The 24,317-nt window shown below is 35.7% G+C and overlaps 4 protein-coding genes across 4 annotated transcripts; 2 read left to right on the top strand and 2 right to left on the bottom strand.

Moving 5' to 3' along the window:
* Positions 1 to 2,209: 2,209 nt before the first annotated feature.
* On the top strand, positions 2,210 to 2,815 carry TRIADDRAFT_15889 (uncharacterized protein; the record flags this gene model as incomplete). The annotated part of the gene is made up of 1 exon (XM_002115417.1): positions 2,210 to 2,815. A coding segment is annotated over one exon (606 nt), but the record flags the coding sequence as incomplete, so codon positions are not given.
* A 3,354-nt stretch (positions 2,816 to 6,169) lies between these two features.
* On the bottom strand, positions 6,170 to 7,377 carry TRIADDRAFT_59406 (uncharacterized protein; the record flags this gene model as incomplete). The annotated part of the gene is made up of 6 exons (XM_002115294.1): positions 6,170 to 6,195; positions 6,278 to 6,442; positions 6,528 to 6,586; positions 6,693 to 6,883; positions 7,017 to 7,140; positions 7,247 to 7,377. The coding sequence occupies 6 exons, from the start codon at positions 7,375 to 7,377 to the stop codon at positions 6,170 to 6,172; spliced, it is 696 nt and encodes a 231-aa protein (XP_002115330.1).
* A 126-nt stretch (positions 7,378 to 7,503) lies between these two features.
* Positions 7,504 to 15,426, bottom strand: TRIADDRAFT_59405 (uncharacterized protein; the record flags this gene model as incomplete). The annotated part of the gene is made up of 19 exons (XM_002115293.1): positions 7,504 to 7,926; positions 8,024 to 8,076; positions 8,148 to 8,204; positions 8,477 to 8,510; positions 8,602 to 8,720; positions 8,817 to 8,853; positions 9,231 to 9,279; positions 9,366 to 9,414; positions 9,501 to 9,602; positions 9,678 to 9,774; positions 9,890 to 9,988; positions 10,116 to 10,195; positions 10,294 to 10,318; positions 10,433 to 10,513; positions 10,624 to 10,695; positions 10,983 to 11,124; positions 11,753 to 11,827; positions 13,137 to 13,228; positions 15,382 to 15,426. 19 exons carry the CDS (start codon positions 15,424 to 15,426, stop codon positions 7,504 to 7,506), a joined length of 1,731 nt encoding a protein of 576 aa, XP_002115329.1.
* A 4,160-nt stretch (positions 15,427 to 19,586) lies between these two features.
* Positions 19,587 to 23,122, top strand: TRIADDRAFT_59404 (uncharacterized protein; the record flags this gene model as incomplete). The annotated part of the gene is made up of 10 exons (XM_002115416.1): positions 19,587 to 19,733; positions 20,993 to 21,050; positions 21,223 to 21,328; positions 21,517 to 21,578; positions 21,717 to 21,810; positions 21,933 to 22,028; positions 22,176 to 22,230; positions 22,385 to 22,454; positions 22,544 to 22,625; positions 22,723 to 23,122. The coding sequence occupies 10 exons, from the start codon at positions 19,587 to 19,589 to the stop codon at positions 23,120 to 23,122; spliced, it is 1,170 nt and encodes a 389-aa protein (XP_002115452.1).
* Positions 23,123 to 24,317: the final 1,195 nt, after the last annotated feature.

The raw sequence follows: 24,317 nt of genomic DNA, 5'->3' as shown, positions 1-24,317 counted from the left end.
ATTAATACGACTAATTATAATTGTTCACTTGCCTACGTTTTACAATACATGACACGGGAATGAAAACTCGTGATGACTGCTGATTAGTGATTACATCATTTAATTCAAAAATGATCAATACCTCATTTCAAACACGTTTGTATATTTACGGTAATTATAGCAATTTAGCGTAGTTTTTGGAAAATGAAATCTGATAAAAAATAAAAAATAAATCTTATTATAAAACTCATTAAAATGATCTACTGTAGACTTGACGGCGATACCATCCATGTTAGCCGCTGAAGCGAAAAATGAGCTTATCAATTGATGATAGCTAAAATGGTCAGAAGATAGAAAGTTGGCCACTCTATAAACTGAAGTAATACTGATCATGATTTGCGTACATCACAGGTGATTAGTGGCGATGGTACTTATTGGCACAGGCTGATACAAGTTATAACAAATTTGGACTATTCAATGTACTGTATATGACATACTATACTTCTCGGTGAATTTTTAATTTTCTTTTTAAGTAATGATATGGCGTCAAGGTGACTCTTGCATATCGCTACTGTCATCGTCGAAAGGATCAATTACTGTATGCGGTTACTATATAAGATTGGAAAGACCTTTCAATTGAATTGAATTGAATTTATTTACTGGCGCAAAGATAACAGCATAGGGTATCAATGATGACATCATGCATCATTTTTAGCACACAATGCTTACGCATTATAGATGCTTTGTTTACCGCTATTACGTAAACATTATACGGAAAGAAATCCGACAGCAGGATGATATAAATTGGGCGTTCTGCATTCCAAATTGCTTTTCAAGACGTTACCACATTTGCATCACTACGTACGACAGTTGTTATCGATTGCGATTTACCATTTAATTCTGAACCAGAAGTGATTATCCAGTTGAAACTAGACCATTGGAACTATTCGTTACTTGGAACGATTACAAGGTCAGTTGAAATCTGCCATAATCAATCATTTCAAGTATCATGAAATCGGATGTCTAGTACTAGCATAATCTTGGTTGCATGATTTTGAATATCGTATTATCAAAGTGATTGAAAAAATTGTTAATTTTAACCATGATATCAACATTGATTTACTCTATGTCTCCATACTACTTGCTGATCAATAATGACATCGCATTAATTCCATTCATGGAAATTATAATTTATTGACTGTTCACTAATTAATACTAACGAATACGCCACGCCGGTTATACTGTACAGTACAGTACAATAATGATGAAAGGCTTTGGCGATTTCGTCTACTGGTACAGTGCAGTGGGTGCTGGAAATTTCCAGCAGTCCGTAACTCCATGTAGTATCATTTGTACGGTACACCGCTGGAGCTCTTACTAACGTATACAAACATTGAAACGTGTGATGGGGTGCTGATAGCTCACCATGACCACAGTACCAAGTCTACAGTACTACAACGGAAGTTTCTAGAAGTTCTACTGTACACTGTACAGTAAAGTGGTCACTGCGCACTGCGCAGTCGACCACTCCATGTTGTTGATTTATGATTTAAATGACCTTTTAACTTTCTAATTGCAGTATTCTAATGCTAATGAGATGATGAATGAATATTTTGCATTTAGAATGATTGATACCGCAGAAATGGTTTATTTCCCGCCGAATGGCATTGCCAAGGTCGATAAAGAGCGCGATGTTGCTTTTCAAAGTTGTTTAGGCAGTGATTTAAAGGGTCCTTGGCCATCTAATTATTATTACACAAGTAGTATACCGCTCTGTTATAACGGCTTGATGGGTCTTCCCGCCAAAAGTTTGGGCCATGGCAATGCTGCCGGTCCACTTTATACAGTCTTAGCACAAAATGGAGCTGTCTTAATTTTAACGCCCAATCCAGCCATTAGTCATATCAATAATGACACCATCTCCAAGTTCAATATTAACGCCAATCTTCATCATATTGATCCACGTACGATCGAATATGTCCAATCACGTTCACTTTATCTCTCGGCTAATGAAACTATGTATGCCGATACGCCATCTCAGCCCAAGATGGAAAAAAGCACCAATGGCAATAGTAATAAGCCTAATTTCAAGAATAGTTTAAATGATATCAACTCCAGATCGGATAGTGTTTTGACAACAAGTAGCAATGAGAGCAGTTCCAATAGCAGCCAATGTGATTCAGTGGAAAATGAAGAAAGTAAGGAAGATGATCAACATGATGGAAAGACCATTATAAGAGGTCGACCAAGGACGGATAACATTGCTTATCTACGTCGTGTTGGTGCTAAATCCAAATCGACAATACGATGCGAAATCTGCCAACGCACTTTTCCTCGCGAGAAATCATTACAAGCTCATAGGCGTACACATACTGGTGAACGCCCTTATGTCTGTGATTTTCCCAATTGTGGCAAAACATTTGCTCAAAGTGGTCAACTCAAGACTCATTTACGCATTCATACTGGTGAAAAACCATTTATGTGCTCTATCCAAGGTTGCACTTCGCGTTTTACTCACTCCAATCGTCATTGCCCTGATCATCCATACGCTGCTTTACAGCGCAATGATGACGAAGCTAGTATCACATTGCAAAATGATGATCCGCTGGTCATGCAATGGCTTGCTAAACTTCAACAATCGCGCCGAGATAGACAGTTGAAGAGGTTGCAAAAACAACCACCTACTTCACCACTAGCGGTCGAAAATCAACAAAGTAATACGCTTGAGGATGCCCCTGATAAGAAAAAAACGGCTCGTTTACAAGCTAAGAAACGTTTAGCTGATCAACGAGCAAAGTGGAATGGAGCTATCGCTTTAATGGAACTTTCTGAAAATAAAGCGGATGTATAAAGCATGATGACTTGGCATAAACAATCATTGGAGAGTAGGAGAGCAATTGGATATGGTCTTTCTGTGCAGCCATCGACTACAAAAAAAAATTATAATATTATACTGTATTACCCTACGAGTGTAGGAACACCGACTAGCTTGCTTGTCACGGTCATCTTTAGCAATTCTTTTTCTTGCCAACCGTTTCTCTTTACCATTATACTAACTCTACTCTATACTCACTTTGTATACGTTAGCAAAGAAATCGTAAACTTGGACATTATTTCTTAAACTCTTGTAGGTGATATCGTTGTGCGATCTACTACAGTCATTATTGTACATTTAAATACTTCTATTGTCAAAATTTTTTCATATTAGTTTATTATTTTCAATCCTTTATGTTGCTTGAATTTGAAGTTGCTATGCCGTAGTGCAATTTAAATTCCACCTTAGCTCAGTTCGCAGCGCGTACGTCTAGTTATTGTTGGTTAGTAAAGAGGATATTCTTCGATATCATCGAGAAAATATCCGAGTACAGTAGAATGCATTTAATCCCTAGAATACAATTGATAGCTATTGCTAGAGCCTTTAACAACAATTACATCAATATTAGATATCAGCTTTTTTATGCGGGCGATAGATTAGTTGCTGCTGTAATATAGCAATAATTTTAACTTTTTACAAGAGTTTTAACAGGAGTAAAAATGAAGTTTACAACCACTTTTTATAATACGTATAAGTTACAGGATGTTTAGTATTAATTCTTGTGGTTAATTTTGCTTCGATCTTGCAGTATTCTCTGTTCGATCCTATTCACATATACCGTAACGATAATGTTATCTCGACTTATTCTTAACAAAAATATCAAATGCTTGTTTTCTAACATTTGCCATATATATTATTAACCAGCTGTGCTGTGAAAATCTCGTTTTTATTCAATATATTTACATACTCGTATAGATATATATATATATATATATGTATATATACATACATATATACATATATATATGTAATAATAATATATATATATATACATTTACACTCTAGCATAAAGTACTATATCAATACATAGATAACCAGCGATAATAATGTTTTTTATTAATTATTTAAGTTGAAAACTTTATCTTTGACTTAATGAAAAATCACATCAAAATTGTAATGATGAAATAATTCCGTTTTGTAAAATATAAATTATATTGGCTGTATGTGTTGTTGATTTGACTAAATCATAACTTTAAAATTTTTATTTTTAATTATTATCGATGATCATTTTTGAAAACTATATTTTAGCTTATAGAAAACTTCAACGTAGATATTAGTCAAATAAAATGCAAACCATTTCTAGGTATGGTACTTCAGTAATTTCATTATGTAGATCGATTTAAAAATAATTAAAAGAATGACGATAATGCATTGAATACCTGTTGCTGCAAATGAAATTTGCAGCTATACAATGTTTTAATTATATTAAGTCGGTGTGGATATATCATGTCGTACTAATAATAATAATAAAGAAACATATGGTCAGGATCTTGAACTGGCATCGTTCACAATTATGAAGTTCAAGAGAAAACAATAAAAAAATCTCTTTCAACACAAATACAAATAATTCTCTGTTGCAATTTCGTTTTATTAGTGCACATACACGAATATTAGTCAAGTTTAATAAAGTTAAGAAAAGTTTTATCGAATGAATCATAGTCATCAACTGCCTGCTGCATGTTGCTGCTTCAATGGTGTTCGTCTGATTAATTTGTAAATTACTTTACCAACAACAAATTACTATCACACACTATTTATTTATAACAAGATACGCGTATACGCGTGTTATAAGGTATAAAATACTTTTTTTAAGTCTTGCACTCTCAAGTATAAGGGCGTACTATCAATTAGAGATTCATTCTGACTACTGAAAAGTTAGAAAACAACAAAAACATCCGGTAATAATACTTAATACATGGTTACTAATTGTAGAAGCATCCATTGCCAGGAGTATCTATACGAGTATATCATTAATTACAGTAATTTTTGTCGTAGACTGCATGCGTATATTTGATGAGAAATTTTCACAACAAGAGTTGAATTATTCATCCGCAATTACATAATAATTTATGCCAAGCTACATGATGCAATCCTAGAGCTCTATTAGTTTTAGAATATCAAACGTTGCAGTTCAGTTTAGACAGAAGGATAATAGATTTATTACAGTGCAATAACATTATATGGTAGTGTTCTAATTGCATCAATAGTTAATGTAACATGCAAAAAATTTTGTAAGCAACTTACTTTACCGTATTACTTAATGGTCACTACAACAGTGACGCATATAGACGTGGTACATAATGTAACAAAAAAAGAAAATGAAAATGAACACACAATACAAGAAATTCAATAATACGGTTTAGAAGTGCTCTATTTTTGTCTGCCAGTAGATATTTGCTGGCGCTATATATATTGTAGCTGTAGTAGAATTAGTACCGTGAAATTAGAGAATTTTTCCTCAAAGTGAATGCACAAATAAGATATCAATCATACAATTGGAACATAGATTCGTATTGACAAGATGTTAAGTAGATATTTTTAAATAGAGATAAAAATATCGTTATACATTCATAGTACTATTTCACTCCAGTACAGTATTTACTTAGACTTAATCAGTTCTCATTTTATCATTTCAATGAGTATTTTATGCTACCCTAAATTAAGGTCATATTGGAATAACACAACCATGACAATCATAATAAAACCGTGAAGTCTAAATATCATTTATATTCGTATAAGCTTAGCATCCTGCGCCAGCAGAACATTTAAAGTTTATAAAAGAATGAAGGATCATAAGTATATTTAGTTTAGATTATTGTATACTTCAAGGATTAAGCATGATTACAAATTGGTAATACTGTGATTTTGTATGAACACTTAAAGACATCTAACAATTTGCCAAGGCTACATGCATCTGGAAAAGTTATATCGTGGAAATTATAATTAATTATTGTTACCTGATCTATTTGTCCTTTTTGACAATTAGAATTATTATCCCATTATACATTGACTCTTGCAAATCGACCCAAAATAAGTTTTAATTCAATAGAATATTATACTATAGATAAAAACTAAATCTTGATAAGATAAAATATTCAATAACTTTTAGCTTAATCAACCAAAACTGATACGTTACATATAAATTGTGAAATTTACAGTCAACCCCATCGCACTCTGTTTTGATAAAATTTAAAGGAAATACGAGCCCGATCAAAACGTCCGCGTAACGATGTCTATTATTTTTAAGTGCTAAAATTTAATAGTCTAAAGTAATTAACTTAAAAACAGCTTTTACGTAAAGCATTCAAATTTCTATTATTCCCCATCTACGAAATACTTTCCTATATAATTAAAATACAAAAAATTTATAGTATAAGTAGTGAGTTGATTGCAATTACAATGATGCAAAATAGTAGCTTGTACCTGCAGTGATTTGTTTCTTAACAAATGAAATCTTATAGCCTTTTACATCTGCGAGAGATATATCTAAACCGGAGAGTGTGCTACCTGGGCAAGAAAATTTTACAGCTACTCTTTTGGACTTGGTAGGTCCAGAACTGAGATCAAAGTGTCCTTCGATTTTAGATCCTAATAATGAAATCAATAGGAACGTCAAGGCATGTTAAATAAATATCAAGGCCGATTAGTGTATGGCTAATTGATTTACTATTACCGCTATTACTATTTTCAATTCTAGTTAATTTCCACAAAGCTCTATCTAGTTCTTTATTCCTAAACACGTAAATCAAAACACCATTTCATTAATAACTGTATAAAATATATTTGTGCTGAACGAAATCAAATCTAGTGTATTGGGTCAATGGAATTATATGCTGACCAGGTAGCTTCCTGATTCATCTGATGATTTGTTACGCCTCCATCGACTGGGGCAATAAAATTGACATTTGCCAAAGGAATTGCTGACGATAAAGCATCCGCATTATATGTATATTCTATCGATACATCAGTAGATTGAGGTTCGCACTTCCATTCTCCACGTAATTTCAAGGGTGTACTCTTTCGGTCCGTCTGACTTTACCTAAGAGTGAATTTAATTTAAAAATTCAGTTCTAGTAGCTTTAATTATCACAGCCAAAAGCAACGGAATAGCATTCACATCATAAACTGTAAATTTACAGCAATTTCAGTTTATATGACATACTTGATATTTTAGTACATCTACATTATGATACATAGATGATTGTTCAGATTGTTGACTTAGGTGGGTAACCAGATCGGACATTTTAAAATCGATCCGGTAATCAGCATCAGTAAGTTGGCTAGAACTGAGAATTATGAAAACAATGGCCAGCATGAACAGTAGTTATCACACGTTTTCTTCTGGTCTTATCATAATGGGCTTTGCATTAATTTATACAGTACTGTACATACCTAGTAACAAATAGATTATTAAGGGCTACTTGTTCTAGATTTTTCGAGCCAGTTAGCCTTAACTTTAACGCCGGATAATTTGGGTTGTCATGAAACAACTTTAAACTTTGCGTTGGAAAGGATATCTTCATTTCTCCAGTTATCTTTACTAGACAACTATAATTATATATATATTGATATATACGCGTATGAATAGTTGATTAAGTATTATAAAATTTACTATTAATATAATAAAATTAGCATGACACTGTCATTTATCATTTCGTAACTTGCCTATCATCAGGTTTGAAACATGCATTAACAACTTCAGTAAGGGCAACAGCAATAATAGCTGATTTTTCTGTCCTAGCGGGCATGGAGGCACTTCTAGTTGCTGAAATAGCGGTTGATAAGGTTTTTAGAGAAAGGGATGGGGAGGAACCTTCATTCCTTGGGCCTCGGTCATCACTAGTCGATCGTGGTATAGACTGAATTGTTCCAGAAGGGGTAATAGAAATAGTAGAGCTTCTAACATTGGATGCCATCAGTGGTGGAGGTAATTTATCCAAAGTTGGCGAAGTTGGTCCTGCAATAAATAACGGCCCATTTATAGAATTCCGATCTTTCGCTTTTGGAGGTAGAGGAGGAGGGTTTTCAGATGGTGAAGAAACACTATTGAGGATAGTTGCTTTCTTTACATCCTGTAAAATAATTATAATACTTCAATTTTGAGACCAAATATCAAGTATTTCAATAAACTAAACACATCTGCTAATAAGAGGAAAGTATATTACTTACGCTTGGCGGTGAAATTTCAATTTTTGCTGTTGAATCTACACTTTTTCTCTTTGCTAAATAATGATAAAGTAAACAAGCGATGAGACAATTGGTGATAAAACAACTGATTATTTTACAAACTTACGTAATCCAATCTTAGTACCGGCCAGTAAAGACGGAGAATTATCAGTATCATCTTCATCTAGCATAAGTAGATTTGATCTATAGATAAAAAGAGTCAATAATTATACATCTATGTGTGAATACACAAAATAAATCCAAATAGTATGCTCACAGATTTCTCTTTTCTGAAACTGGTGTCGAATTCGTACTACATGCTAAGAGAATATAATACAGATGTATCAACATGTTTGCTACAACGCTTTTTATGATGTTATTTCAAACAACATTTTATATTTTATCGAATCATTATGTACTGTAATACATGAATATTTAAAATAATATTCTGGGTACCTGCACTACCACCTGGTGATTTTACAGCTCGGACCTATGTATCAATAATTAAGAAATTGTTGTCTAAACGTTTATCAAGAACAGCAAGAGCATAATCTACAAAGTTCAAATGGCAAAGTGCTTACTCCTGATGATAATGATAGAGAACTACCAATAGCCCTAAGTTGGTCAACAGATACTTGACTTTTGGTTTGACCGCCAGACACAGGCTTTATCTTAACATGAATTTTCTTCTTGTCATCTTCTGTTATAATTATGTTTTACATAGCATATTTCTTTATCGAGCGTAGCACTTTATGATTGTACTGTAAGTTAGCATTATACAAATTTTTTATCTTACCATCATCAGAGGAGGAATCGCTATCTTGAACGGTTGCCTTTTGTGAATTAGGTTAAGGAAGAAAAGCTACAAACAATTTGTATTCAACCTCGACTCGAGCATATGTATAGGTATATGTATACGTAAACGTGTACAGTATATATACGCGTATACATATAGTAGTATATTTTATTAGGTTGAACATTCTTTCAAAATACATATAATCAATTATACACGGATATGGATTGCGCCGCGATCAAAAATATCGTCTGGTCTAATAGAATATCCTTCTTCGTCTACAACAGGTGCTGGTGTTGTAACCTTGAGATATAGAAATTTGTAATGTTTTAATGTAAAGTTATGTCCAATAGTGACGTACCGTAATACCCAATATATCTAGATATCCTAATATCTAATATTTCGAGACAACTATACCTCATCTTGATCGTTAGCACTATTTGACAAATTGTCGTTTGTAGAGTCTCTGTATATGAACGGCAAAATAAAAATCAAAGAAATGAAGATTTCTAGTACATACAGGAAAAATCCTATTTACTACGGATACCATACCTATCTACCTTCTTCTTTTTCGTTTTAAAATTGAGTTTAAACAGATGACCTTTATTGAACAATATGCCAAAATTTAGAATGAGAGAGCAAAATTAAAAACGTAAATACAGTACTATTTTTCATTCTTAATTTTACTTTTGCTATCATCCTTCGTTGGTTCTTTGGAATGTGACCGGTTATAGTCGTGCACGCTATCTTCATGAGGTTTATCTTTGTAACTTTCGAATGGGATATCAACTGAAACACAAGATGAATCAGGATTGTGGTTAATTTTTAAATAAAAAAGAGTTGGCTATTCTCAATTTAAGTTACCTGGGATATCATTTCCAGTGCCCTTGCTATCAACGAAAATTTGTAGAAGATTTTCCGTTCTCATCGAAGTTAATTCTTTAGTTAATCTATCATTTTCCTATAGCAAATAAATAGGTACATTGAAAACCAGTAAGAATTTATCCATTTTGAATAAAGTCTAGTTCATTATCAATGATAATATAAATTTCATCAGCTAAAGTGATTAGACTAACTTTCTGAACAACTGAAGTAAAATAAGATTGTAATTCTACAAATTTTTTGACCAAAGTTGCCATTCTTTCTAAATGAAAAGTTTCATGGGAATGAAATACCTACAAAAAGGAGAAGGGGCAAGGACTTAATATATTACCTAGTAGACTGCAAAAACTGATGCCGAGATGTATCAAGAAACGAAATGGCCAAAATAAAAAAGCAACATTATCTCCTCCTACTACTTACACCACAACTTTTTGTAAACTTTGTTATAAAATTTTTACGAGCTGGTGGAAACTTATCCAATGCATTCTTATAATCGTCACCTAAGGCAAGACGTGTTATTAAAGGTGGCCAAGTTTAGTAAGATTCATGGCAAAGTGTGAGGTAGTCTACGATACTATTAAGGAAAGACTATACTTACTTGCTTTCTTTGCCTTTGAAAGCATCTATGGAAAAAATGAATGTAATTTAGATAATAGAATATCGAGGATATCGCTATATAGCAGATCAGATGGTTGGCTTAATCAAAGACAGCCTTGGCGTCTATATAATTTACAAACCTTATCGATATCTTTGGTGGTAGCATTCTCTCTGCGTAGTCTTTCAACTTCGCTTTCGCGTCCATGATAGATATCTCTAGCCTGTATAATACAAGTTTTTTTAATATCAAATCAGACATCCAATTTGAGGGTAAGTATAACATGGAAATCTCCGAATGATCAATTTAATAATATTCTGGAAAAAATTGTACCTTGTATATGTTTGCACTTAAAATTTGCAATGTTTGAACATCATCAGCTGTGTTTGCAACTGAGTCTTTCGCCTAGGTCAAGATGGAGGTACTGTTAGATCACGGTTTATCGTCGCGATGGAATTGCTCTAATCTTATTCAGTTTGGACTATTTGATAGGGGTACATTACTACATGATTTCTTTAACAGGAGTAAGAATTTATGTTGCAAAAAGGCACACACACTAAAGGCCTACAGTAGATATCCTTCGTTGCCGCTAATAACTCGATTGATTGTGATACCTACCGCCATGATGTTGTAGTGTCTACTCTATTTAGTAGCTAGGTGGTAAAATTTCGAAAGATTTCTGCACAACTTACTAGTTTATATTTTTCTTTTAAAGTTTCACCACATTTTATAATATCCTTGATTAAATCTTGCATTTTTCTAGCATCTTCTTGATATAAATTGGATACGTTTTCGGTGCTTTTGCGTATGTAGTTGAAGACAGGTTGAAAAGTTCTATAATTTGATTGAAAAAATAGCATTATCGGTGGATTGATCCTGCTGTATGAACTCTTAAATTGTTAATGGCTGCAGAGTTGGAGAAGATTGATGGAAAAAATAATCATTATCTAGATATAGGTACTAGCTAATAAATTTATTATGTTGCAGGGTTTGAGTCCAATTTATGGAAAATAAGAGCACAGAAAGGCGCGTAGTCTGCTAAGGGAAAAATCATCAGCGTAGGGAAGTAATGGAAAGGGAAATATGATTGTAATAACGTCAAGGTAAAAAAGATCCAGCGAAAAATTTGCCATATTACTAAGCTAGGATAGGATGGCCCATTCAGTAGGCGAAAGCCTACGTTTTTCCTTCCACAAAGCACAGCCATATTACTTGTCATCTTTAAGATTCAAATGAATTTTTTTGCCATCCAATTGGCTCATCTTTGCAAAGATTCTATTCATGAACTCATTTACTACTCAATCCAAGTAAAATGAACAAGTAAATAGATGTAGTGGATAGTTTAAATTTATGAATCCAACAATATTATTATCGAGTGAGCCAGGAATAGTGGGATCATGGGTCTTTCCATCTTGATTTACCGATAAGCAGGATATTTTTTTTACACTTTAGCAAGACTTACCCTAAAGCATTATGATTTGCATAATTTTTAGCCACTTTCATCAATGCCTTAGCAAAAGTGTCTTCAGCAACGGATCTAGCAGACGATAGCGACCCCCAAAAAAGTGAGAAAAAAAAAATCAATTCAATTCAATCATAATTTCAGTTAGGTGAGAAAATTGGTTAATTTTTCTCGGCCATTTAGTAATTAATGTAGAGAAAGTTGGCTATTATTTTGACTTGGATACGGGGCTAGAAAAGACAATCTTGTCAATCGTAATTCAATGCAAATGTCAATATTTTTATTGTAGAACACAGCAAGAAATCAATATGAAATAGAAAACGTTGCCCTGTCATTGATCGACAGACTTGAATTATTCAGATCGACATGGAATTGTAAAGTAGATCATGACATCAACTACTGTTTGGTAGCGCTGGAGACTGCATTTAGTAGATCAAACACTGTCGACATTGTAAATGGAAAAGTAGACAACAAAAACCAGTCCGTATTTTGGCTTCGCTGGAGACTACATTGAGTGAAAGAAAGTCGACATTGAATAAAAAAGTAGACGACGAAATCGGTCAGTGTTTCGCTTTGCTGGCGACTGCATTGAGTGGAAGAAAGTCGACATGCGAAAAGTAGACGATGAAATCCATCCTCGTTTCGCTGTACTCGAGGCTGCTTAGAGTGAAAAATAGCACCGACACTGAGTTGAAAATCAAGCGAGATGTCAACAACTGTTTAGCCATGGATTATTCCATGTTAAGTAATCGATGGTTGAGCGTGGTAGAGCAAAGGAAAGGCCATTTGCCTACGCGCTAATCAATATGGGGAAACAATCATGTTGTCAAGAGCATTGGTAATCGTTGATCAAGAGAAAGAGAAAATCTTTCAACTTGATATTCAAGTTAATACACTAATGTAAATAGACAAGATGATGACTGAATTCAATACATGACTAAGCCATAACAAGTAGATTAATGCCAGACAACAATTTGTCGATGACAAAAGCAAAATGGACAAATGATTTAAGCTAAAGTACTAGGATCGATTTCTTGATTTTGCTTCTATCCAATGATATGGTATCAAGTTAATCCAGAGTCAATTGAAAATCGTTCCTAACGAATGGCCTATTCCCCACTCGATGTGTATTCTAATGAACTTTGGATTGCATTCAACGGATACAGTATAAAATTGAATCAATCACAAATAGTGTGAAATTCTATCCTAATGAACGTCCATGTCACTATTCCTGTATAACTTTGGTACTAGGATCAACATTTTTTATTGTCATTGCACACGATGTGTATGCCAATGTAGTAGAATCGTCTAAAAATCAATCAAGAACAGGGCGAAATGCTTTCCTAACGAATGTCTCTAGTATTCTATTGCCTTTTGCACTTACATTTCCTTCAAGAAATCACCAAATACTTGATTGGCATTGCGGCAATGTTTCATATTATTGTACAATACATCAAAGCCAGCATACTTTTCGCCCTAGATAATCAAGATTATAATTGACAGTTAATGTTCATAAGAAATTGATTGACATGATGGCAAAAGATTCTAATTCAAGACTAGACTAAATACTGAAGGTTTGAATGAGATTGATGGCAAATTTTCATGCTGCTACTTTACAAGGGCGACCTTTTGGTCAATCCACAAGGGCGATTGCTTGGTCAATTTAGCAATCAAGACCAAACTAAATGCTGTAGATTTGAATGAGATTGATGGCAAATTTTCATGCTGCTACTTTACAAGGGCGATTGCTTGATCAATTTAGCAATCAAGACTAAACTAAATGCTGTAGGTTTGAATGAGATTGATGGCAAATTTTCAGGCTACTACTTTACAAGGGCGACCGTTTGGTCAATCCACAAGGGCGATTGCTTGGTCAATTTAGCAATCAAGACCAAACTAAATGCTGTAGGTTTGAATGAGATTGATGGCAAATTTTCACGCTACTACTTGACAAGGGCAATCGCTTGGTCAGTTAGCAATCAAGACTAAACTAAATGCTGTAGGTTTGAATGAGATCGATGGCAAATTTTCACGCTACTACTTGACAAGGGCAATCGCTTGGTCAATCCAGCAATCCATAAGAGCACAGGAGCATATTAAGGTGCTACTTCTGATGGATGTAGACTATTTTAGGGCTGATGATTGCAAAAAGCTGTTGAAGACAAAACTATAGGATGAATCAACAGGGCTGATGAAAATTTTGAGGATACTATATAGTAAGGGCGATCGGGTAGTCCATCCAGGAATGAAGTTATTTTTCGCTGACATGTAATTACAAAAAGTGGTTCAAAACGAAATTGCCAGTGGATTTGAACAAGGCCGATGGAAATTTGGATGATTGATCAATCTATCCAGTATTCAATAAGAAGTAAGTTTGACCATCATGGAAAAGGGAGCAACAAGGAAGGAATCCCATCGATCCTAGTTGAAAGCTGAGTGCTATCAAACATTCAGAAGTCTTGATCGAACTCTAATTTGTATTAGCGATCGCTCCATTGCAAGACGAAAACGAGCAATGACACAATCATGTTGGACTACTTGAAGCATAGATCACATTGCAAAATAGCAGTCGATCTATTTGACTCAATGGATCACTAAACAACCAAATGGGCTATAGCAACATGAAGTAATATAGGCATCAAGGATAGCATCAACAAGACTGAAAAATCATCCAATGGATCGTCGATCCATCAAGCAGTAAAATTATCCATGGCCAGATCAAGCAGTTGAGGCATTTCTATTTTTCAATTTTCTACTCGTCATCTCGTCCATCAGGAGATTGCTAAAAGAATCGCCCGATATACATCCAACAGGATCGTCGATGATGATGGAGTAAAGGAGAAATTTCCTTCTTCACGTATGGGATGATGATGGCAATGGTAGAAGAAAGATCGATTGATGGACATGTAAAGGGGATTTGTTTTGCTCTCATGGGCAATGATTGAATTGACTAAAACCGTATGATGTTGATGATGACACAAATGGCGAGAAAAGAATTGAATCCGTTCTCGTTCAAAGGGTAATGAAGATGGATATCAATAAATAGGATCCACTAGCCATCATATTGCTAGTCTGTCAAGAAAGTAATTGTTGTCTTTATGGAAAAGGAGGCGATCCATGTTCTAGGGATCCGACGATATCCATTTCAGAAGACTTTTCATCTTCGACTAAGGTAGAGGCTATGGAGCGGAGTAGCAAGCCGGCGTGTTTATAGTACTCAATCAACATGATGGCTATGAAATGAAAGAAAAACGATTGGATAGCAGATTATGTATGGATCGTGGTCAAGGTGAAATTAGCATCCACTTGCTTGAATTGGATGCAAGGTTGAAAAGGGAAAGAATTATTTTTCTTTACCTTTTACGCCATCAACTGTCGTCCATAGCGTAAAATGAGAGGATGAACAAGTCTGCCAGTTGATTTTGTTTATCAAGATGATGGCTGGACCGTTGAAAGCAAGGACCCAATGGTAGCTCGATCATGTATAGTATTGCAATGATTGAAATCAAACTAGTTTATATGATAGACTGTTACTGGAATTGGAAGGAGATTTACCCATGGATATCATTCGTTTCCTTTCTATTTTACTTTGACACCACGCCATCATGGATCCAGCGGACTAAACTAACTGGCTGATCTGCGTCTTGATTTTCTTGACTATCAATCAACATCATGGTGGCAAAATTGAAGGGAATGATCCCCTGACGGATCTATGACTGGCACCATTCAACATGAGTGAAATGAAGACGTTGATTGCTAGTAGAATAGTGTTGGTTTTACAGGTGGACGACTTGAATAGATGATCATCGCCAAAGGAAGCCAAGCTTGCCCCCAATTCAATACTCCATGGCATGATGGATGGCAAAACAACGTTGTTGTCCAAAGCGGATTGAAGTTGAATCAGCGGTGGCATTTTTACAAGTCGTCGTAGTCGTAATATTGGGATCAAAATGGCCAGTATGTACTATGATGAAAGCCGATTGCTCATCGTCTAGACTACAGTAACAAGGTTGATGCAATGTTGTTCCTTTTCTCCATGCCGATCGCCATGACCGCGATGCTATAGGATCCAATTTTTGGGGGTTGCCCCTGCCTGCCTACCCGATGCGTTGATGATGGCTCATCGCCGAACCCCCCTTCACTTTTCCATCTTGTTCAACCCTTTGAGAACAACATGACTTGGACTAGCATGGACAAGGGTAGAAAAAGACTTGATTTAAAGTGGATTGGCCATGGCTAGGCAAAGACGAACGGAGAAATAGTTGGCCATTGGCATGCCATAGTGAAAGCAAAATCAAGTCTTGAGCTACCCCCCCCATTGGAACCCCATCTCAAGGCCCTCGGTCGAAAATCAAGGTGATGCAAGCAATCATCAACACCACAAATACTATCGTTTCTTACCCAAAAATTCTCTTCAAACAGCCCCATCTTGTAATGGCTTTATCGGCCTGCGATCAACTAAAATCTTATCCAATAGAGACGAATAGAAGAGTGGGAAAAATCAACCAAGAACCTGCAGGAAATCGCCAACAAATATTGACGATGGTGGACTGGATAAAATCACCAACCCATGAACTGACTGAGTCGACTCAGTCAGTCCGTCCTGTCCGACCAGCCGTCCTAGTCGTTGCTCCACTTGGTACCGTTTGCTAGTGTGTGTAGGATACCAAGGTGGGCCAATCGACTCGGCTATACTGTGTCGGATACCAATATCCATGAAACACTCTTTTGACCAAGAGTGCGCAGCGATTTCAACACTTGGAACTCAGACTCGTCCAGTCAGACTACTGGAGTCTATGCGACCTTTCTTCCGTCCGTCCTGTCCGACAGGTGTGGAAATCGATGGCTATCCAGTGTCTCATACTCAAGCTCGTCATTCAATGTTTTAGCTAGCCGTGTAAGATCGTACAGTCATACTATTCTAACTCAGACTACTGCAGTCGATGCGACCTTGCTTCCATCCGTCCGGTCCGACAGACGTGGAAATCGATGGCTATCCAGTGTCTCATACTCAAGCCTGTCATTGACTGTTTTAGCTAGCCGTATAAGATCGTACATTGATACTAGTCTAACTCAGACTCCTGCAGTCGATGCGACCTTGCTTCCATCCGTCCGGTCCGACAGGCGTGGAAAATCGAAGGCTATCCAGTGTCTCATACTCAAGCCCATCATTGACTGTTTTAGCTAGCCGTATAAGATCGTACATTGATACTAGTCTAACTCAGACTCCTGCAGTCGATGCGACCTTGCTTCCATCCGTCCGGTCCGACAGGCGTGGAAAATCGATCGCTATCCAGTGTCTCATACTAACGTCCGAAATAGAATGTTTTCACTAGCCGTGTCAGATCGTACTGTCATACAACTCCAACTCCGACTCCTGCAGTCGATGCGACCTTGCTTCCATCCGTCCGGTCCGACAGGGCGTGGAAAATCGATCGTTATCCAGTGTCTCATACTAACGCCCGAAATAGAGTGTTTTACCTAGCCGTGTCAAATCGTACTGTCATACAACTCCCACTCAGACTCCTGCAGTCGATGCGACCTTACTTCCATCCGTCCGGTCCCACAGCCATACCCAGTGTACCGTACTAACGCCCGTCCGTCATTGACTGTTTTCTTCCATCCGTCCGGTCTCACAGTGGTAGAGAAGCGATCGCGATCGAGTGGATCATGCTAGCGCCTATCATTGACTATTTTTTTACCATTAGCGCCTATCTTTGACTGTTTTTTACCATTAGCGCCTATCTTTAACTGTTTTAGCTGATGGTGCAAGATGGTAAAGTATGACACGACACAGATTCCCATGAGGTTCTACTGTACTAGCCAGTGTATGATAGATTTTTCTCTTCTTACCTTAGACTAATCAACGACCTTTCTTGCTTCTGTCTGGTCTGATCTGGTCCGGCGTCTGTTCGATCCTAATGCAAGCTTTCCTATGGACATTTGGACAGTCATGTCGACAGTACACTGTAGATTGTGATTGAGTGTGCGTCCTATCGTGTGTATGATAGCAACGCCCAACGCATGCATCAAGCAAGCTAAACAAGCGCTAGTTAATAGTTATCCACAGTAGACCTAGATGGAAAACACATGTCGTAATTTAAGCGTCGTTTATAGTATAACACCAAGGAATAATACGACATCTATTTTACACAATTTAGGTTACGTTATTATTGTTGTTGTTTTCCAAGCAAAATAGCCGTTCGCTTTCACTAACAGATCCCCATCCAAACAACAATGTCAATATGTGTCCTATTTCATACACAAAATAAGATCTTTGTCAGGAACTAGGAAAAGAGAGAAAATCTCTTCAGTATAGTAACCCCTGTTATTAACTTATTCTTCGATTTCACCTGCAGGATACTGACTAATGCTGACCATCAACGCTTGCATCAAAGCAAGCAATACAAGCACTTCAAGCTAGCACGAACTAGTCATTCACAGTAGACCTAGATGGAAAACACATGTCGTAGTTTAGGCGTTGTTTGCACTGTAACACTAAGAAATGATACGACATTTATTTTACACAAGTCCTTTAAACTAACACGAACTAGTCATTCACAGTAGACCTAGATGGAAAACACATGTCGTAGTTTAGGCATTGTTTGCAATATAACACTAAGAAATGATACGACATTTATTTTACACAAGCGCTTCAAGCTAGCACTAACTGGTCATTCGCAGTAGACCTAGATGGAAAACACATGTCGTAGTTTAGGCGTTGTTTGCAGTATAACACCAAGAAATGATACGATATTTTATTTTACACAAGCCCTTTAAACTAGCACGAACTAGTTATTCACAGTAGACCTAGATGGAAAACACATGTCGTAGTTTAGGCGTTGTTTGCAGTATAACACCAAGAAATGATACGATATTTTATTTTACACAGGCTCTTTAAACTAGCACGAACTAGTCATTCACAGTAGACCTAGATGGAAAACACATGTCGTAGTTTAGGTGTTGTTTGCACTATAACACCAAGAAATGATACGACATTTATTTTACACATATTGCTACAGGAAACTGATTTTACTGTAGTACAATGTAGTGCTACATCAGCAGAATAAATGAATAATGGTACAGTCTTTGGCCTAAATTGGGTTTAATCAAGAAATACAGTACTTTCTATTCCTAGTCTGCAGTATTTTATCTCCATGTCGCTATACATTTCATCGTATCTTGTTAGTGAACAATAATAACCTTACCAGTAAAATAGTTTTTTTTTCTGCCAGTCCTCTTACCTCTTGTCGACTACATACAGTTCCTATTGCGCGCAAAATGAATGTCGCTCAATGGTATGCTTACACCTGTTTTCATACTGATACATACTGTACCATGGGTGACATGAGCTCTTTTACAAACCAAGACACTCCATTATGACACGATTTGTATAGCAACCCTAGCAATGTCAAGCACTTTTACCCATGCTAAGCCATTACTATTGGCCATATTGGCTTGACTGAGTAACTACCGTTCATTTCTATCAAGACGAAATTTCCATAGTAACCATCGCCAAGTAAGCTAGCGCTAAAAACGACCTGGACTAATTAGCCCAGTCTACGCCATTCGCCAATAACATCCAATTTAAGTCGACATAAGATGAACTATCACATTTATTCCTACTCTATTTTCCCTTTATAGTAATCCACGATAGGTCTTGGATTGTATAGCATGATCGCACTATCGGCTTGGTCAGCAAATTGGTCAATGGCGTGTCTACATACCAAGCGATAAAACGCTTTTCCAGCAGTTTTACACTACAGCAATCGACGCAATCAATTAAATAATAATATAATGATCATGCTAATCATCATCAAGATTTAACTTCAATATGACTTCTCCAATCAATACACCCTTCCAATTAGCTAGCTCTGCGTGGCAAGTTATTCAATCAGTAGCACCGGCTAGTGAGATTGATGAAATTACCAGCATCATCGGCCGATCGTTGACACAGCAAGTGGAAGAAATACGCCAAGAGGTAAAACATACAGTATACCACTTTGTCCATATATTGACTCGTCTTCGTTACAAGCCTTTTTAGTACAGGATCACCAGTGTTCGTAGACAATCTTGGTGAACTTCAATACTCTTCTACCCTGTAATCATTAGAGACGAATTGCAGTGTTTGATAGAGAGGCTACAATCTCTCTAGCGCCAGTTGTGTAATTTATAGCGTAAGGTTGGAAGCCTGCCGACAAATTTCTATAGAACGAGTATTTTACGAATTGCAACTCCAAAGTCATAGTCCATATATTCAAAACATCAACTACTCCTATCAAAAAGCCTTGATTGATCGATATTTCAACGTCAAAGCTTGGCCTAGCTTAGAACCTACTATACTCGTACGCATCTGATAAATCCAATCGTAGGCCTGCAGACCATGATATTTATCCAAAGTACTCTACTACAACTCCACATGTATGGTAGGCATATCTAGTATGATAATTGTATAAAAGCCTATTGGATGGATATTTGAATGCCAAGTTAGACGAGCCTGAGGAATAAATTCATTGTACATACAGTACTAGCTCTACCTTGTATCATTATATTAAATCTCATCATGAGACTGATACCTGCAGACAATGATCTACAGCATCCTATTGCAATTCCAAATGCGTAGTCTGCGTATGATAACTAGCCACATAAAAACCCGTCCAATCAGTATTTTTCATCGCCAAAGCTTGCTCTAGCCTACAACCTACCATACAGGTCCATATCACATAAATGAATTAACTGTACGAGTATAGTATTTCTATTTTGTATGATAGTGTCATATCATGATAGTGATGTCTGCAAACCATGATTTATAGTATTCTATTGCAACTCCAAATGCATGGTACGCGTATCATAACTATTTACTTAAATAGCTGGTTAAAATTGATATTTCAATACTAGCTAATACTTGGTCTAACCTGTAACTTACGGTATACTATACCCAAGAACTGCAATATCCATCTATTACGGCACGACGTTGCCTAAATTTTAGAGTTTAAGAAAGTATTGTTGCTAACAATGTTATAGTATAGTTGTGAGCTTTTTCAAAGGGTACTTCTTAGGCGTTATAGTAGCAGTACTATATTCTTACTTGATCTTTCGGCAAATTAGGGAAGTAATCTGTAGAAGCAACTCAAAGTTAGCGCTTTACGTTAGACTAGTAAACTTGTCAGGAAGTAGTCTGTGACACCATCTCAAAGCTCACATAATATATTTTTATACATCTTCAATTGTTTTTTATAGGCAGGATATCTATTAGATATATGGCGTGACTTGAGACAACAAACGGATAGCTTAGTAGGTAAGGCAAACTCTTAATATACAACCCATTTTCTTCTAAGATACTTGACCTACAATGTGCTTTGCGTAAGATTCTATACAAACCTCTCATCATTGATATATCCAATATACTAACAGTTGTCTAGAATGGTTGCACTCATACATATCATTCTATCATTTCGTTCATTTCGTAGCTGAAAATCCAACTAAATTATTACCTGAACCTCCCGAATTAAGAAATAGATTAAAACAAGAAATTACTATGTTGCTTGACATACTCAAACAGAAAGATGATATGGCGTAAGTCATGGATTAATCTCTGTGCTGACTTCATCCTACTAAATATTTCTTTAACATAATCGATAGTATATTAAAATGTGATCTGTATCGTAGACCAGACTATCGATAATTGTAACAAGTTTAACGCTAATGGATCGGCATAGTACGAATATCTCTCATACTTTCATTATTTTTAATTTCTTACTTAGGCACAAGCAGGATATGTTACAAGATTATAAGCATATTGTCAGTTACGTTACCCAACCGAGAGGTTTGCTTAAACTGTTGAAAAATGTTCAATTTGTAATTATTGACTGCTTGGAAAGGTTTATCGTGTATTTACATACAGAAGTGATCTTGCTATATAAGCAACCTTTTTTACCATACGATTGTATTTAACATCATACAGAAAATCAAGTTTCACCTTTAAGCCGTCCCCAATCTGCTTGCAGCAGCCTCGATAATCGCGAAGTACCAGTAGTTCAATCATCATGTAGTGGACGGTAACAGACTTTTTCTCTACCTAGAATGCCTATAATTGGCAAACATTTTGTCAACTTACACCTTGGAAAAAGTAAAAATTAACCAACCGCTCGCTATTGCATACCATATGCTGTATATGTAGATCATCTGCTGCTAATTCAATGTTGGATGATGAAGTAAAATCAATCAGCGACCGCGTAAATATAACTGATATTGACTCTATCGCTGAAGCTTTAAGGTAAAAAACTTGACCAATTTATGGGCATACACTAATTTCCCCAATGAAGAACAGACAGATATATTTAAAAATACTATTACAAGTACCAAGTCCACTGCATATCACTATATGATATAATTTATTTGCATTTTACTAAAATTATTATAGAAATTTGCTAGAGGAAGAATATGAAAGTTTAAAAGGTGATATAGAATACCTGCAAGTAAGTACTCATGTCTTAAATAATAGCCAATATTCTATCATGAAAGACATTTTAGAAAAAACATTGTGTATGCCACTGATTATAAATACTACTAGTAGTGTAGAGGATGTTAAAAGTGTTACCTCAAACTTACTCATAATTTGATACCATCAAGTCATGTCTAGAAGATGAGTCCAGTTTCCAGCATGAAACAAATTCCATACCAACGGAACCAACTTTAAGTGGTAAAATAACCACCTCAGTTTCGATACATTGAATACGTTATCTTTCGATATTTCCGGAGCATAATAATATATATATTTAACGTCGTCAGAATTGAGAAAGTTTGGAACACAGCTGGAAAGATCGGTATTAAGTACTGTTGGTAAACCTCCTATTCCAGACAAAACAATAAAGTAAGAAATTTATACTGTCAAGGAAAATATTATCACACTTGGGCATGGATTCTTTTCACTGTCATTAATTAACAAATTTAATATATATTTATCGTAGAAACGTGGATCCTCTTTCCAAACCAGCCTCTATACCTAGAAGGCTCCATTCAATCAATAAAACAAAAAATGATGGCAGCGATTTATCTCATAAGATGGAATTAGTCAAGATTACTAATGCAACGGCTGATGGAAATATCAATAAATTGACAAGGTCTACATCAAACAAACTACCAGCTAACATTGCACCTCGGCCTCCTGCGACTAGACCGAAGGCAACGGTGAAATCAAATAGTGCTGGCTCTCGTCGTAAATTAGCAGTATATTTCGACCCTAAAGACCACGACAAAAAGGCCTTAAGCGATGGTAATCAAACGACTCCTGTACTAATGGATCACCTAAAATATGACCCAACTAGCAAATCTTTCCTTGCAAGTAGAGATCGGCAGTATTCTGCTTAAATAAGTATATCCGACGATATTGTAATTACTATTCTTTCGTATAAATTTAAAGCATAAAAAATTGCATGGGCAATTTAACCTACTGTATGCATGCATTGCATAACTATGAGTAATAATCTTCTATCATTACGTGATTGTACCAACAATGCAGCAGTGTATATAATAAATCTATCCAGGTTAACTAGGTTACTATAGCGAAAGATGAATGCTCATCGATATTAATATTATATGTTATGATACAAAACAGTGTTTGATACTTTGATAATCATTTAGTGCAGGTATATATCATTAAAATGTGTTCTGCGATATAATTGTAATGTAATAGAATATCTATTTGGCAATCATTTTTCAGAATATTGTGACAATGATTCCAATTTTGTGTGTTCATTGCAGTATTTCTTTACGTTATCTATTTATACCATGCTCTATTTAGATCGTTTTGTGCGACCATAGGCATGAGATTGGGCTTAATTTTGACCTTTGCCTAATGGTCATTTTTATAAAAAGATTTTATAAAAATGTGAATAAGTTCAGCTTACAAATTTTGTGTATAGCTACCCTTATTTTTCTGATTTAACAATTGCTTTAATTTTCATATAGAACCCTCCTAGACTGCTTCCGTTTCCAGCAGAATCAATCTTTGACATGCGTGATTTGATACTTCCGAAGATCGCATAGCTAGATTATCTGCTGTATGTGTAAGACTCTACTGTACATTATACTACTATATAAATATACCATTAATAGCAAATGGTTATAATTTAATTCTCAATCAAAGCAATAAAGTTATTTCTTTTAAAGTAAATGGTGAATAATTTCGATATCAACGATTACATGCAGAAAGATATGGATATATCAGCGATCTAGTACTACAGTAAGCTCTATATATACGTTAGGCACCAACACAGAATGCAGTATAAAATGATGGCATGGTTTTACGATGCTATCCTATAGTTAAAAGCGTTATTGCCATTTACCAACTGAAAACAAGGTTGGTAATCATTCAACCACGTACGCGTACAATATTGCTCATTTACTTTAATCCTAATTACCAAGGAAAATCATTTTTTAATTTTTTTAGTTCTTTGAGAAGCGAGCTGTTCACTTTTACTCCATTCAATATCGTCATATTAGTGTCTACTGGTGAAAACCTAAATTGTAAAGTAATTTTCTACCTATTTACTTTAATATAAAG

Source organism: Trichoplax adhaerens, genomic scaffold (genome assembly GCF_000150275.1).
Source record: "Trichoplax adhaerens TRIADscaffold_10 genomic scaffold, whole genome shotgun sequence".
Lineage (NCBI taxonomy): Eukaryota > Metazoa > Placozoa > Uniplacotomia > Trichoplacea > Trichoplacidae > Trichoplax > Trichoplax adhaerens.
This window is presented reverse-complemented; position numbering and strand designations above follow the sequence as displayed.